The 17,281-nt window shown below is 44.6% G+C and overlaps 1 protein-coding gene across 1 annotated transcript in view; it reads left to right on the plus strand.

Annotated features, from left to right (window-relative positions):
* Positions 1 to 17,281, plus strand: part of dachs (unconventional myosin-IXb-like dachs) — an 82,761-nt gene that overhangs the window by 47,496 nt on the left and 17,984 nt on the right. The window contains exons 7-18 of the mRNA XM_084603914.1: positions 2,596 to 2,670; positions 3,824 to 3,908; positions 4,135 to 4,241; positions 5,096 to 5,338; positions 6,170 to 6,317; positions 7,222 to 7,364; positions 7,994 to 8,167; positions 9,204 to 9,304; positions 10,662 to 10,864; positions 12,695 to 12,749; positions 13,309 to 13,420; positions 15,547 to 15,646. Coding sequence (XP_084460040.1) covers positions 2,596 to 2,670; positions 3,824 to 3,908; positions 4,135 to 4,241; positions 5,096 to 5,338; positions 6,170 to 6,317; positions 7,222 to 7,364; positions 7,994 to 8,167; positions 9,204 to 9,304; positions 10,662 to 10,864; positions 12,695 to 12,749; positions 13,309 to 13,420; positions 15,547 to 15,646 — 1,546 coding nt within the window. The remainder of the gene's footprint in view (positions 1 to 2,595; positions 2,671 to 3,823; positions 3,909 to 4,134; positions 4,242 to 5,095; positions 5,339 to 6,169; positions 6,318 to 7,221; positions 7,365 to 7,993; positions 8,168 to 9,203; positions 9,305 to 10,661; positions 10,865 to 12,694; positions 12,750 to 13,308; positions 13,421 to 15,546; positions 15,647 to 17,281) is intronic.

Genomic DNA, 17,281 nt, shown 5'->3' on the forward strand with positions numbered 1-17,281 from the left:
AACGAAGGAGTTATCAGCCGACTGAGTTATCTAGACTGAATCTACACTGTACCGAAACCAATGGCAACCATCCGTTGTTGTCGTTTATTTCACGTACCCACGCAGGGGGATCGGCCAAGAAATGGGCAGCAGATAAAGGTTTTGATTTATACTATACTTACATGTATAAAAAGAAAATGATTGGACGGGTAGAGGCATCGCCTGGATGAGGAAAAGAAACGAAAATGTGAGATAAATAAAACATAAAATAAAACACCAAGTTAACGCACGCGGTAGATTGACACTGGGATTTGTACAACAATTAAAGTGACATTAGAAAAATTTAGCAAGGCAAACGATTTGATTCCAGTAATAAAAATTGGCAACATAGGTTGCTCCACGCACCGCAGCAAGACGTGGCTTTTTTTTTTTCTTTTTCTTCTTCGAGCGGCGGCGCGCTGGTCGCCCTCTTGGCGCAGCCAGGTTACAGCTTTACAGCGCTACAAGTAGTTTCATCACGGAAAATATACGGCTAGCCTTGTAAAATTCGCTGACTGTTCGCGACCCGCGGCATTGTTTAGTCCTAGCTGGTCGGTCCAGATCCGTTGTGGCTAGTCGTCAAATTCGTTGATTGGAGATTACAGCACAAGACCGCTTGAAGGCGTAGGCAAAGCCCATTCATTTGTGGGCGCGAGAGACGTAACATTTAGACACGCTAGCTCTGGTGGAAAATCTGCGTAGTTAATACAAGTGACGATTGTCTCACTGATCATTATGCAGAAAAGGGCGTAGCATTTGGGCACGTGGACAATCTCGTGCTTTTGAGAGAAATGTTTAATATGAGACGATTTTTGGCCTTGTAATGTTTATATTTTTGGTTAGTCTTTTGAGCGGTATATCGAAAATTGTAACCTACCGCCATTGCGAAAATATATATACCTTATTTTGTTTTAAGCAACATGATGGAACATAAGTGACGATTGCTGATAATCGAGATTGCAACATCATGCTCCCTTCCCCAGTAATCCTACCTCACTAAATCTCCTAATATTGGACCTCCCCAGCTGACTGGCTGTAGCCATACTCACCACCTGCAAAGGTTTCCCTCCGTGATGACTCTGATTCGGCTTGCTAATTAAAAGGTCCCAGGACCAAATCCCTGCCATGAGTGCCACATCTCACGGTTCAAATGTAAAAATAGCTGCACGCTGTGTGTATCAGTGCACGGCAAAGACTTGCATGTGGTCAGCGAATCCGGAGCCTGCCAGTCATGTCTCGCTTCGGGACACAAACCCTAAAAGCACATCATATCATGGAGGCTGTAGCGATCGTCTGTTCTCCATCCAAGGTGGTTTCCCTATTCGTGGCTAGAGTATACTCAGATAGCATTTGTTAGCGACAGACGGTGCTTCAAATCCCAATTGAATCTGTGCATTTGCAAGCATCCTAAGCAACTTCTGGATGCTTTCTGGATGCCTGATACCATCATCTGGTATTGCTGCGGCCTCTGAAAAACGCCGTGGAAGCCGCTCTCAATTATGGGAAAGCTCATGGCCCAAACAAAATCTTTTCTGCCCACGCCGCGTCTAAAATGCATGTGGCCGTGCCACCGAACTTTGCAGAAACTATCGCGGGCATTTATTGCGCTCTTGATACCCAATTTCTATCCATTCCAAACAGAAGCCTTGTGGTGGAACTCATTTGACACTTCTTCAAGATTGTTGCTGAAGAGTACCATCAAAATTAAATCCTTGCATCAGTGTATCATAACTGGGAACAAAAAGCATGGACTGTACAGTGTGGCAAACTGCCCCTCAATGAAAGAACGTGCAGGAAAGCTATGTTAGACACAAAACTTTGAGACGCCTTGACAGCGCCTGAATAGGGAATTAAATGTCTGCTGTTCTTTCCAGAGCGCTGTTCATCTGCCTGAACTGTTTCACTCCTGTTTTGTTTTGTTGCTGTGTCATTTTTTTTTTGTCCAGACAAGAATTTTTTTGTCAAGCTTCATGTGCTATTTTCCTGTGTCTACCGTGAATAGCTGGCATAACGCTACTGGCTCTAGTGAGTCACTCATCTCTGAAAATTTTAGGATTTCGTGCGTGCATCCATAAATCAGGAAGAAAGCTTCGGAAGCTTTCTCCTGACACTTCCTCAGTTTTTATTGTCCTGTGGGCTTGAAGAATGCAAGCATTGTTGTTGGCTTTTAGACAGTTTTAAAGTCACCTTTCTGTCTGCAAAATACTCATTTATCTGCTTTTTTGCTTTTCATCTATTTTTTTTCTTTAATGGATTTTTGAACACCTCAACGATGCTGCACATGATCAAAAGATTACCTCCAATATAATATAGCGTACCATCAGAGCTGACATCGTGCTGTGCATTTCAAGATTTCTCTATCTCCTATTCTCCATGGAGGGTAGTGCAGCTGTACTAAACATTCAGTAACGTAGCTGGCATCGGCAAAACATCGATGACTGATGCATGCCAGTAGAGGGAGAGAGCCGCTATAAGGTTCAGCCTTATTTGTACGTTTTATGTCATTTTGTGGGAAGTCCTAGTGATAGCAGAGTAGGAGGCACTGAACTTGCGTGTTGTTCTTTTTTTTTCTCACAGGGTCACTTCATAGAGGTGCAGGTGACCGATGGTGCCCTTTACAGGACAAAGATTCACTGCTACTTCCTTGACCAGGTGAGCGCACGCCACATGCTCAAAGTTAGAAAATTTAGAGCGATAGCTCCGCTTCTACTATAACCCGCCTCCGGCGAGTTTCAGCATGTGGCCTATGATCTACAATTTGACCTCTAATTAAAGAGTTACAGGTGTGCTCGTCAGTTGTTGCGGAGAGGAGGAGTGGAGAGAGTAGTCTATAGGGAGCCTCCATATGAAGACCTTTTTTAGGGTGGTGCCAAGGAACGGCACTGCAACGAAAATGCAGTGAAAACTTGCTCTTTGTGCTCTTTTAGGAATAATGGCAACGCTGCATGAAGGGACAGGCAAATTTGGGAGCTGGGATGGAGCTGACCATGAGATTCGCCACTTAAAAACTAGCGGAGTTCAAAGCTGCTGAACCGAATGATGAGCGATAGTTCTTTTGATATACGACACAATGCTGGTTTCAATGTCCAGTGATGACGCATGCAGTGGTCACGGCACCAAATTAAAACTGCCTGATCAACCATAACGTGTAATGTACTCTGTCACTTCGTTGTTTGCTCCGCCACACAGTTGGCAATGACTGGCCTTTCCCTTGTGCCAAAATGAGAGGTGACACAATGTATATGATGTAGCACAATACCGGCTACAGTTCAAACTTAGTGCCATAGCCACTGTACACATCATCACCGGACGTTGCGCCTGTGCTGATCTACCTGCGTGCCTCTTGAATTCAGTTTTAATTTCGTATGGAAATAAGCTTCAGTTTCTTGCGCAGCCTTACAAAATGAGTTTTTCTTCGTTTCAAAAACTGATGTAGCATCGTCTTGCTCATGGCTTCAAACTCAAAACTGCAACTACTGACCACTTAGCTGCAGTAGTTAAAAAGTTTGTGGGTTGTTGTTAATTAGCTGGAAGATTAGACGAGTTTTGCACCATATTGTTTCCGCCGCAGCTGAGAGCTTGTTCCTGCAAATAGTCGTTTTCTATATTGAGCTCGCTTCTGTCAGTTAGGTTCGAATGTGTATGCTGAAACGCTAGTTATATAGTGACCTCCACGCAAGCAATAAAATGTTGTTTTTTTAAACAATGCAATGTTAGTTCCGTGATAAAGTTATACTTCTGAAGGCAGCCATTCACGACTCATGACTGTTCTTTGGCCCACGTTTTTCTTGCCTCCTGGCTGCAGACAAGGGTGGTGCGGCCTCTACCCAACGAAAAAAACTACCACATCTTCTACCAGATGCTGGCCGGCCTCAACCAGGAGGAGAGAAGTATGTTCACCGCATGTCTCCTATGAAATATAAGTCCTTATTAGCCTCATACGCGCGGCTACTACCGCACTCATTGGATTGCCATTGAGCCTAATTTATCCTGAATGGCTTGGCATGGTGAATGTGTTGCTGTGAACTTCTAGCGGGCCGCAACTTCTCGCCTGCTGCACAGGCTTGCAGTTCCTGCGTGTAAACATAAAATGTGCCGACTTTGCGTCGTTCGCAGGCAAGCTGCACCTGGACGGTTACTCAGTGCAAAACCTTCGCTACCTGAACCGCGGAGACGTCAGCCAAAATGAGGCGCAGGACGCCACCCGCTTTGAAGCCTGGAAGGTGAGCTACTACATGTCTTGTTTGCTCACTAGCTTTGCTGTGTGCATCTTTGCATCGGTCATGGGAGCTGGGACGAGGCATTCTTCGCTTACTGTGTTGGCGAGAAGCATGCATTTTTCAACGGTGGGGGCGAGTTTATGGCGCCTTGTTGTTCACCGTAACTAAGTGCTGCGACCAGGCATGCTGTTTTTTCTGAGACGCACTGCTATAGTTGCTCAAATACGTATTTTGATGGTAGTTCCGCCTTAGTTTGTAATATAAGCGGGCGATCGTTATAACAGCGGTGTTATAAGCAGGCTCGGCTGGATCAGATGAAGTCCATCATCACGGTTCAGTTACTTGTCCTGATGGCGCTCTCAGACAAGTTGTGTTAGCAGCCAGAATCAGTACGGTCATATTTCTCAGTGAATAGGAAACACTCAGTGGACACTAAGTGTGGAACATTTATGGAACAGTTCGACGCCATTTATATTTACATTTTTTTCATGGGAAGATGCATTCAGCGCATTCGTGTGGCGTCTCTATTCTCTCAAAATGGAGGGTGCATCCATCGCTCCTGATAATGTTCCCGACAGGCTGTAAAAACATCGGGAGGGACACAAAATTCCTTACTATAGATCCAGACTGAGGTTCCAGCAAAACCTGGGTAAATGCTCTGAGGAGGCACCAAAATTCTTTAGTTCCCAGCTCAGAAAGAGTTGAGCTAAAATTGAACAACTCGGGCAATACAGAGCAAGGCATTTACTATGTGCTTCATAAATCTTCTGAGCAGCACTGAGCTATGAGCTCAAGGAGTCTCACAATGATAAGTGGGTGCAAATGAGGAGGCTATAAATACGTCACATCATGCGCAGACATGCTTGTCGGTGCTGGGCATCCCATTCCTGGACGTGGTGCGTGTGCTGGCGGCGGTACTGCTGCTGGGTAATGTGCAGTTCTCGGAAGCTGACCACCACCAGCTGGAGCCCAAGGGTGGCGAGGTGAAGGCCGTCGCCGCACTATTGGGTGTCGCCAGTGGTGCCCTCTTCCAGGGGCTCACATCACGTACGCGCACTGTGCGTGGCCAGCTTGTCAAGACTGCTTCAGATGGTGGAACGGTGAGCAAACCAAGAATCTATGAAATGATGGGTCCAGAAGATAGAGGGCTCTGTGAACCCAAGCTAAAATGGTCGAGTTCTCGTCTCCATTGCCCCTCGGCCGATGCAGGTGCAGAAGAAGTATCCAGGTTTTTTTTTTCTCATTTTTTTCCTTGGGCTTATATCATCCTATATCCTATATTTCCTATATCATCAGTCATCTTTAGCCCTCTGTAGATGATGAAGAAACATCTGAAGATCAGTAATTGCATTCTCACTCTATAACCTGCAGTGGCTGCCAGTATCAAGACCACCTTCACACAAACCCTGTCTCAAGCTCTGGCTCAAAACCACCTATTTTTAAGATCACTGCCTCACTGTAGCTTGTTCACACATCAGGAGAGTTTCGTTAAGAGCATCTCCTTTTTTTATACTGGCCTTAATAATAATAATAACAATAATAATAATAATTGGTTCACAGGAAGGGAAAGGCGCAGAAAGAGGAGCTGTAGTGGAGGGCTACGGAGTAATTTCGACTACCTGAGGATCTTTAATGTGCACTGACATCGCACACCACATGAACGCCTCTTCGTTTCGCCTCCATCGAAACGCAGCTGCCGCGGTCGGGATTGAACACGGGCCTGCCGGCACAGTAGTTGGGTGTCTTACCGCTGCACCACCGTGGCAGACTTGATTTTCCGTCAGGGACATTTCTTCTCCAGTGCTTCTGCAGATAACGATAATGGCGGCCACAAGCAGATGTAGACTTTTGGTCGCAGCGGAGCCATTTAGAAGTTCCGTCATCTCATTCTTGAAGCCTCGTTGCTGGCGTCTCCCCATCTGGTGTCACAGGCGAGCCAAGTGCGCGACGCATTGGCCAAGGCTCTCTACTGCCGTACCGTGGCCACAATCGTGCGACGCGCCAACAGCCTCAAGCGCATGGGCTCCACCTCTGGCACGCTCAGCTCTGACTCCAATGAGTCCGTGCACAACCACACCGGTAAGTCACTTGTGCTGCTCTCGCACTCACTTCAATTGCACTTTGCTGCTCCTCATCATCGGCTTGGCTCTTAGTGTACTTAGCAGTGGAGAGTGGGCGCAATTTAACCATGCACAGGTAGGCTTAGCTAGCACTACCTTGTGTTCCCAGTGAGGAAGCCGTGCTTTGTTTCTCTATGTGCCGTCTGTCTGATTCTGTAAGATTCAAATCCTGGACGGGCCTAATGATTACTTGGAAGGATTTTTTGCACATTCGAGAATGAATGTATTTTCGATTGTCGGGATAGCGTGTTTAGAATGCAAGGACCCGTAGGGAGATCCTGCAATTACCGCATTGCATGCAAGAGCATGTGATAACTGTTGTGCAGCACTTCCGGCTCCTCACCAAGTAACACTTAGGATGAGGAGGAACAAGTTATAGCACAAGGGAAGGAGTGGTGACTGTGCTCGAGTAAGTGAGTTGTCTGGCGTGAGAAGGAATTGAGAGAGAAGGGGGGCATACAATCTTGCTTGAAAGTTGGCCCTCTGACATTCTTCCTCTGCACATATAGTTAATTTTAGCTGACAACAACCAGGAAAATAAAATATACATCTAGAGGGAGCAGATGATGTTTTTTTTTGCAGATTTTTTGCTTCTGCATATGACTTTGAAAAAAAAAATGTTTACTTTGAGGTTGTTCATCTGCAACTGTGGCCTGATGGATAAGTGATGTTGTTAAATTTCGCATTTTCGTCTCCTTCGTCACCCTATGTACCATAACTCTTTTTTCCTTTTCCTGCGTGAGATAATCGTTCAGGGTGACCTGCCTGCCTTTGTTCGCCATTAAACTGCTCACTTTTAACGTTGTGATTACTGCTGGCATTTCAAAATTAAAGCAACACCCTCCTTTTCCTCACCCTCGCAGATACTGGCAGCCAGCATGCATCAACCATCGGCTCGAGTGGTGCCAAGTCTTCCAAGTCCATGAGCGTGCTGAACTCGGCTGTGCGCCACGCCACCGACGGCTTCATTGGCATTCTCGACATGTTCGGATTCGAAGACGTCAAGGTGAGCCTATGGCTCCTTGTCTCGTCCTGAATGCTGGTGCGAGCTGCCCCGGGGACCGTCTTTTTGTCAACTAATATACCACGGACAAAGGTCAACATCCCAATGAATGCTTCATTAACATAAGTTGAACTTCATCTGTCTTCGGCACTCTTTTGTGACCAAAAGAAATTTTCGATTGAACTAAATTTTAGACTATGTTAATGTTGACATGAAAGAGCTAGGAATTAAATAATTTTTGGTTTGTTTCAGCTTCCTTGCACAGAGCCTGAACCGCATGGCGCATTATGCTATTCCGCGCAGTTCTTTGCGACCATGTGGGTTGTATAACTTCGTTGCCAAAAAGTCGGCAGTTTCGACCTTGAGTGTATGCAAAGACCTACATATGCAGTGTATAAGCAACTCACTTTTGCCCATTTACTACCAAGTTTTATTTTCCTCAATGATTACATAATGGCTATGCACACAATTCTGCAAGTATTCTTCAAAAAGCACCGTTATTGTTGCTGTTAATGTTAACTGTAGAATGGGGACAGCATTCATATGCATCTGCATTTACTGTACATACATTACAAGATGTGGCATTTCTGCACGGTTAAAACCTGTGCCTGTCTCCACATTGAACGACGCAGCTGAGCCAGCTGGAACACCTGTGCATCAACCTGTGCGCCGAAACGATGCAGCACTTCTACAATACGCACGTCTTCAAGAGCAGCATGGAGGCGTGCCGCGAAGAGGGCGTCCTGGCAGACCTCGAGATCGAGTACGCTGACAATGTGCCCTGCATCGACCTCATCTCATCGCTGGTGGGTCCCTTTTCCAAAGAAAAGCCGCTCGCTGTACACAGCTACAATGTCTGTAACCGAGCATTATTGCTGGTGATCGTTCGCTTACACCTCCTCTATTTTAGCGAGTTCTGCCCCTCCGTTATGCTAAATTTCAGGCTACATACTGGGCTATGGAAAGAAAAATGATGGGTGTCACGTTGAAAGAAATCAGATTATAGGTCGGGGAACAAACGCAAATTAACAATATCCTAGCTGGCATCAAGAAGAAGAAATGGGCATGGGCAGGGCATGCATATGCAGAGGGAACGTTGACTATGGCGGTCTCTTGGAGAATAGGGTGGATTACAAGAGCAAGGCCAATACAGCAGGGTTGCCGACAGACACGTGGCCATCACACAGCGATGTGCCTGTCAGTGCGTAGGATGCTTAGGTCCATTGGCTGCTTTACGCCTCCCGTCTCTGCATGCTTCTCATCTTCAAGTTAGGCACCGTGCATGGTCTCCCTGAAATTGTTCTGTGGTTTGAAGAGATTCTAGGATCGTCCCTTTTCCTCAGGCATTGAGACGTGCTACAGGCATCCCTGGAAATGCCATTTCTGGTCGCGTAGGCTTGCTTTCACCTGCGTGCAGCCCCACAATTCCTTGCGCTACAGTGGCGATGTCAGAACGGTCTTTTTCATATTATAAAAACTTGTACCAAAATTAAAAGCTACAAGCTTCTCAACGAATAAGGAGCCTTATGTTAATAGCGAGCCTTATAGCAGTTAAAATAACTAGCCTGCTACTTTAGCAAATCTTAGCTGTATTCTTATGCACTGCACCACTGACGATGCTATGCCCAAACTAGTGCTCTTATAGCCCAAAAAGCCTCAAATTACTAACAGTCTTAAGCAGCCTGTATAGTTCGACTGCCCCTTATCCCTGTATCTTCGCTGCTGCTACTGTAAAGCGTATCCTATGCAAATAGGCTCAGACGAGGAATCTAGAGTACCGTATATTGGGTGCAGTAGGCAACACTGTGCTCACATTTACGGGCACATTCACTCGCCCCGCAGCGAACGGGCCTTCTGAGCATGGTGGACGTGGAGTGTTCCTTGCGTGGAACGCCAGAGACGTACGTCCAGAAGGTTCGCATGCAGCACAAGACCAGCCCCCGGTAAGTGGACTTGCTACCATGAAAAAGATGCGGTACATTAGTCGTTCTACTGTTTCTAGGTGCATTATATAGGAGTAGATACACAAAATTTTCATTGTGTATTATGTCTGCGGAATGATCTGCAGCACAGTACAAAGCATGAATAGCTATGTGGATAGCGCAAAATAAAAGTGTTAATTTATAATTAAACTTTCCCCCACGCAGTTTGGTTTCAGTTTCAGCTGCCAAACGATGATTGAGACATCATAGACGCATCGAGATCACGTAATGCGTACAAACTGCAATGTGGTCACTGCTTTGTTCATTTTAATTTGCACTAGTTCTCAAATGGTAAACTCGCACACGAAAAATGAACAAGATTTGATTACATCGCAGTGTTTTCATGTCTCACGCGGCCAAAATGCTCTGTAACATCACAGCTCTTGTTCGGCAACTGCAGTCAAAATAGAAACTGCAAGAGAAAAAATTTACTCATAAGTTATTTAGTTCATGCAGGACAGTACATGATTGATGTACACTATTGTCTTTTGCACCGTACCAGAGGAAAAACACAAATCAAAATTTGTGTATCCATACTTATATTACTGCCGTCACCAATGTGGCATCCTATTATATTAGGCGTGGCTCCTACAGTCAAACTCACTTATCAGAATTAATTTTTTCTATAGTAAAACATCTGCTGAATTACTATAATTTCTGTGCTACATTATCAATTATAGCAATAAAACCAGAAGCTAAGAGCCAGGAAAATAAAGATTAGGAAGAAGCATGACGTCACACGCCAGCCTCTGCAGGCCACCCTCCCCTGATACCGCTGGCTTCCACCTCTACAGTGGCTGTCTGCCACAGAGAGGGCACTTTTGCCCACTGAATCTTGGAAATTTGGCCCTCATAGTTGCCAGACCACATGCTAGGTAGATGCGTGGCGCTTTTTAGCGAATTTACATGCTCCACGGCAATGAAGCCGATAGACCATGGCTTTATTATGGAGCTGGGAATTACTTCCTGCTTGACTAAAATGCTTGAATCTTTTTACCTTTTTTCTTTCTGCAAACTTGGTGATAACAATGACAATTCTTTGGTCTTGCATATTGCTGTAAGCGGGCTCGACTTAGTCGGTCAACCGAATCAATCAGCCTCATTGGTAACAAGGGCTGGGAAACAGGACACTGGGCAGACACAAGCCAAGTGTCTTGTAGTGGAATTAAGGGAGTGACATAAGTAGTGCGAATTGTGAAAGTATGAGTATGGGAGTGGCTATGTGAGAGTGCCGAGCGGAAGCTGCCCTTGGAGTCTTAATTGCCCCCATCAAGGTGTCACGATACAGGCCACGTTTCTGTCTGGCTGTGTGGTGCAGGTACTTTGACGCCAAGTGTGGCGGCGCGGCATTTGGAATCCGACACTATGCGGGCAACGTGACGTACGAGGCCTCGGGTTTCCTCGAAACCAACAAGGACGTGGTGCCCGACGACGTGGTTGCCGTATTTCATCGCAGCTCGTGTGCCTTTGGCTTCGCCACTCACCTTTTCGGTAGCGAGCTCAAGGCACTCTTCGCTGACGGTATGGAAGCTCTTGCTGACAATTCTGTGTTTCCTCGTGGGTTGCTTCATGGATGGGCAAGAACCACGTAACGCATGCATGCAAAAGCATATTTCAATGTGCAGCATTTTGCACACTGTTTTATTTTCTTGCACAGTAAATTCCACGAGAGATAACTTGCTTTTCTGTTGTTCCCTAAAAAAAAACCAAGATGTTACTAAGTTGACATAAATGGTTTTCATTCTAAAAACCAGAGGGCATTGCTAGGCTAGCTCGTTAATTTTGCATCTTTTTTGCATCTCAAGCTTGCTTAAGCTGAACTAAAACTGCAGATGTGACAACCAGCATGTCCCGCAAAATGCTTGCATTTAGCGCATATAAGCACGCATACTTACACTATACTGAAATTGCTGAATGTTCCTCCAGCATTTGATTCGCAATAAAGGCTTCCACTATACCTCTTTTTAACTATATGTGCATATGCTGTGGACAGATGATGAGCAGCCAGCAAGGCTTGTAGAGGGATATGTTTAAGACTGTTTTCCAATTTACTGGGAACACTGATCTCGGCAGTGCTGTAGGAAACATATGAGATGAGGGATAGGTGTGGGAAAAATGGCCATTATACGACACTGTTATGTATTTATTTTTCTTGCTCGTCCATATGTATGCATTCATACCTGCCAACTCACCTGAATCGCTCCTATAGGTAGAGCTCATTAAGGACTTGTCGCTGCACCATTGGCAATTGCCAGGATTTCGGTTATGCTGGTTCTGAAAGCTGTAGAATGTTGACCTTTTGAAAGCACTTATGAAGCAACATTCTCGGTACACGTGAGGGCAGTGGCCAATGTTGGAACAGCAATAAAGACCATGCAGTAGCATGTGTAGATTAGCTAGCAATGAGAGCTGTTCTCAGTTCAAAATGAGTGGTGGTGAAAACATTTAGCGGCAAGAACAAAGAGTTCACAGTCCACCCGGGGCATCTGGGACTGGTGCGGTGTTGTATAGAGTACAGCGCAGCTATACTCCGTTTTATACATCAAGTGCAACACTGCCAAAGCTAGAGCTCTTGTTTGCGCTCCCCGCATCCGCGATGAAAAATAGTGCCTGCTCTTGACGATAGGAAATATTATTTGCATTCCTGCAAGCTTAATACATCTTACATTTCCCGTCAACTCCAAAAAAGCACCTTTTCTGGGGAGAATAGATGGGATAGATCGAATTCGATGAATTTGTATGTTTTGTTTGTCGTTTTTGTTCGTGTCGCGTTTTCACTGCCCTGCAACCCTGCCAGCGATGGTCTCCGTACTGCGCAACACAGCGACCTCGACTGCCTCTTTGGAGCGGATTTTTTCTATAAGATCCTCACTGCGATAATGTCCAGGCACACGAAGCAAGTTATTGCAAACGTGTATTCTCAGAATAGGGCCCGTTTCCGCATAAGCCACCCAGCCACAAAACGAGCACGTAGTGATACGCCTCCCTTTTTTTCTTGCAGAGTACTTGCATAGTTTTCACTGCGTTGCACATGATGTATGAAACGGGGTATAGTGACTGTTGTTGTTGTGGCTGTACTTTATGCAGGCTCACGTGCTGATTATATTGGTATAGTGGCGTATTATCGATCGAACTCTACCGTTCTCAGGATTTTTGGCAAACAGTGGTATCCCTGCATAGCCTGCATGATGTTTGAAACAAAACCCAGCTGGAGTAAGGCTGCAAAATACCGCAAAGCACCCATAATTAATTGCCCTCCCCCCAGCATGAACTACTATCGAATTACCGAGGTGTGATAATACTGCGGGTTGCTTCATAACCACCTAATATCGTGTCCTTTTGTTCTTTCAGGTGTGGCACCTCGTGGTGTGTCATTCAGGGTTTCGCCAACAGCGCACACTGAACTGTAAGTGTTAATGGAGAGTATGCATTTCACTTTTGGAGCATTTTATTTTGCATGTGCAATGTAGCTTTTAAGCATACAGAGCAAAAAGCATTCAAAACGTCTCCCCTGTGACCACGCCTTTAGCATATGCGTAAATCTAGTCATTTATTTTATGTTAAATTATAATTATGTTAATTAAGTACACTGATTATATGGCAACATTAGCTACAAAAGTGGTGCGAGTGAATCAAATGATATCAAAATTTATTTAACTTCACTGGTTCCTAACCTTCTTCAAACTAATAACACAGTGCTTGTAAATATAGTCCAGAAAGCTATGTAGTCAATTATTGGACGTGTGCAAAATTTACCATAATATTCAATTATATGCACACTTATTAACCACTCAACAGGACCTGATGCTTGCAAAGGAAAGTCATTATCCAAATCCGGCAATGGGTCATATTTGGGGGCCCATTATAGTTTGGCTGTCTTGAAAGACGTTGGATGAAGAGTATTTTCCCAATCTGATGATGTCACCATAATTCCCTTCCCTACTCTTTATCCCCGTGAAAAACAGGCAAAATGGTGATGAACCCGTCTCCACGCTGACCCAGGACTTCCATACGCGATTAGACAACCTGCTGCGGACCCTGGTTCACGCTAAGCCTCACTTCGTACGCTGCATACGGGTGAGTGCATACATCAACACAGCATATGGCAGTAGTTCATGTCAACAAAAAAGCATTTTTTAGTATGCGACATATGCTGCGAGCTGCGTGCAAGTCAGACTCTGGAATGATGCAGTAATGACATTTTTGAACAAATTACACGGCGCAAACTCTTACACAAGTTCCCGCGTGGAAGGAAGTCTGTAATTGGTGCAGTAGATATAACTGTAGGCCTGCCCATCAGATGGCTCTACTCTAACTTCTGGTTGGTTGACCTTTTAATGATTTAAAGGATGACTAAAAGCGTAAATGCAGATTCCTCTTGTTAGTCCACAGATCAAATATACCAAAAGTGTTGTGTTCATGACAGAAAATTGTCATGGTTGTGCATAGCAAAACAACACAGCGTGAAAATTGTATGAAGGAGGAGAAGACGCACACAAACAGTGACTAATAAGGGAGTCTTTACTTAATGCCATCAATGTAAGCACTTCCATACGGTTACAAAGGAAAATTATACAGCTTTCTCAGAAGACTAGTAACACATTTTCGCACTCCATTTCATCATCATGTTTACTCATCTACTCAATTGCCTGGTAACGCGCTTTAATTGTGCACAGTTTTCAGTTATTTCGTATTTCACATGAATTCAAGTGCAAAACAACACTTATTACGCAGTGCAATTAATGCTAAGCATTAATTGCACTCCATATATGACGGCTTATGTGACCTTCTTAAAGCACATACAGTAGAACCCGTTTAAAATCACTTGGACTTACAAGATTCTTTACTATATCAAGGCCTTTACTATAAATCACTTGTTAGTGATGACATGGCTCTGAAGATGCTGTCTGGTAATTAAATGGCTACTTACTAAACACATCTTGTTGTATCATGAAAGAGAAGAACACAAATACACATACCACTCTTATCTCTTTGTGTAAGTTTTCTTTCATGTATGCTTCTTTTGCTTACATTTTGTGGAAGTACCTTTTCAGTATGAATGCAGCATGTCTAAAAATACAACTGAGTTCGATTTCTTGTGAAACCCAAAGCCTTGCATAATCATTGCATCGTCTTCTGCTGTTTCTGTCATTTAAAATACAATAGATGAGAAATGTGTGCAACAGTAAAAAATGCTTTTACTTTAAAGGGGACAAAATGTAGTTGTCTATGAGAGATGAACTGGGATTTTGGTTTCACTTCATTATATCCGTGTTTTAGCTATGTCAGAGCTTACCATATTTGCACAATTCTAACGCGCTCCCGATTGTAACGCTCAGTAATAGTTAAGGCCCGGAAACCACAAAAATAACTTCGTGCCGATTCTACCGCGCAACGGAATAACGCAGTCAACAAGCGTCTGAAAGTTGCTTAAAACATTTAATCAAACTCAAAAACACAAGTGGGAACACACGAACACAACCACAAGATGGGAACATCATAGGCTACTCGCCGTCAAAGTCGGAAGACAGCTCTTTTTCACTGTCCACCCACCACAAATGGTAATCGCGAATGCATGTCTCCGGGACATCTAATGCATGGGACACTGCCCGGTTCCCCTCTTTTTCTGCTACCAGGATTACCTTCCGCTTAAACAACGCCTCATAATGGAAGCGTCGTTGCCTTTCCATCTCGTCACTGTGCTGTGGGTGAATGCACGTATCTTGTACACTGGGTACACCAGCGAAATGGAACGGCTGCGAAAAATGGCAATCGAAACGCTGGATCAACCCATGGATGGATCCGCCTCAAAAGGGCTTGCTGATACCGATGGCAATGCGGCTGGCTATTGTTCATTGCGCTGTTTCGTTTCGGTTTGGAGTTTGTTTCTTTTTGCATTTTGAGTCCGATTGCAACGTGCATGTATTTTTGAATGCTTATTTAGGAAAAAAAGGTATGCGTTAGAACTGTGCAAATATGGTACTATATATAGGTCTACTGTAATTCTTTTCCTTGCCCTTCCTCTTCTTGCATTGTATCATACTGGCATATATACATGAGCAGTGAACTTGAAGCAGTGTTTGCATGACCCATCAATATATTCTAGCCCCCGAAGTGTAATCTTCTCGCAAAGTCTCCTGATTGGTCTTGACGTGATCACCTTCGCACATGCAAACTGGCATTGTCTACTTGTTTCCCTGCAGGCCAACAAGCATGAGCAGCCGGGCCAGTTTGAGCGCACCGTAGTGATGAAACAGCTCAGGGCGCTGCAGGTGCTCGAGACAGTCAATCTCATGGCTGGAGGTGAGCACAGCACTAGCAATCATGTAAAGTACAGTTGATCTGCAGCAATATATCAAAGCACAGGTCGTGTCAGTTTGCTGCACGCTGATGAGCGCAGAGCTAAGAATCTTTGCTTATGTAGCACAGACAGGTGAAAAATTGTTTGAACACATTCATCTCGCAATACAATTGATGTTCTAGAAGTGACTTATGCATGCATAGATAGATACAGAAGCACGCATGATGCAGCAGGGCATCTCACCTCAGCAGAAATATGAGCAAGAAAACAATATTTGGAAGATGCGGATATTCAGCGTAGATCTAAATCTGCATTTACTACAAATGCTTCACAGCAGAGAAATTGGTTGAGCTGTGAAAACAACCTTAGATGGCTACCTTCTTTAGCTGCAACAAAAGGAAAGTTTGCAAAGGTCTAAGAGAAAGAGAAATAATAGGGATAGAACTGAGAGCTGCATCCTGTCTTTTATCTAAACAAACCTGGCAATTGTTGGGCATAGCTAGCTTTCCCGACAAAACTGCTGTGAGAAAAGGTGTTGCTGTTATTGTAAAACTTGAACACAGTCATGCACCCTGTTAATATGACCCCCATTATTATTATGAGTGGCTCAAATTACGTACAGCATTTTTCGAAGACAAAATGTTTGACTGCATTTACACCTTTTTACGGCCTAAACTTGCTGTCAGGACAATGGGTAGGGTGTAAATAAGCAGGGCCCACTTGGTTTATGGATTTTTGTTGTGTTAATATGGACTACATAAAAACGTACGTTAACCTTACAAACCAGATTTCCTGTATTTTGAATGCAGGAAATCATCGAAGGACAGTGCAGAAGCGCAAGTGCTTGAATTTCAGCCTGTTTCATTGTGGTGTCATACTCTGAACTGCCAGACTAGCTGACAACTTATTAACGAGGAATTCAAATATGAACATATTGTCACGCGCCTTCGTAGAACGTTGACGGAAGATGAAAAAGAGCGGTCGGGTAGATCGGTGAAGAAGAAGAAGGAGCAAGGGCAGAGGAACGTTTGTACGCTTCGCCGCAGTCCTCTTTGTACAGATCCCTGTAAATAAACCCCCCATGCATACAAAGCACGTAACATCTTGGTGGAAGTGCGGGATAGCGACCACGGAGCGTTTCATCTACCGAAGAAGCCGTAGACTTTCTGGCCTACCACCAATGCCATCAGACATGGCTGACGACGGCAGTACCGAGCAGCCAGGACCATCCACGGCGAACAACTGGCTCCATTATCGAGAGCCGCGTACTTTTTCCGGAAAACCTGAGGAGAATGTTGATGAGTGGCTGAAGCACTACGAAAGAGTGAGTAAATACAATCACTGGACCGCCGCTACTAAGCTGGCTAATGTGGTGTTCTTCCTTGCCGCCACTGCCTTTGACTGGTTCGATAATCACGAGGGTTCATTAAGTACATGGGCTATCTTTACAAGCGAAATCAAGAAAAATTTTGGAGATGAACCTGCAAAGAAGAAGCGCGCTGAACAAACTTTGTTTCACCAGGCGCAAGTACCCGGAGAAACTTGTACTGCATATATCGAAGCCATCTTAGAGCTATGCAGACTCGTCAACCCCACTATGCTTGAAGAAGACAAAGTCGGTCACCTCCTGAAAGGAA

The sequence above is a fragment of the Amblyomma maculatum genome, chromosome 5 (genome assembly GCF_055883805.1).
Source record: "Amblyomma maculatum isolate TAMU_Amacu chromosome 5, ASM5588380v1, whole genome shotgun sequence".
Lineage (NCBI taxonomy): Eukaryota > Metazoa > Arthropoda > Arachnida > Ixodida > Ixodidae > Amblyomma > Amblyomma maculatum.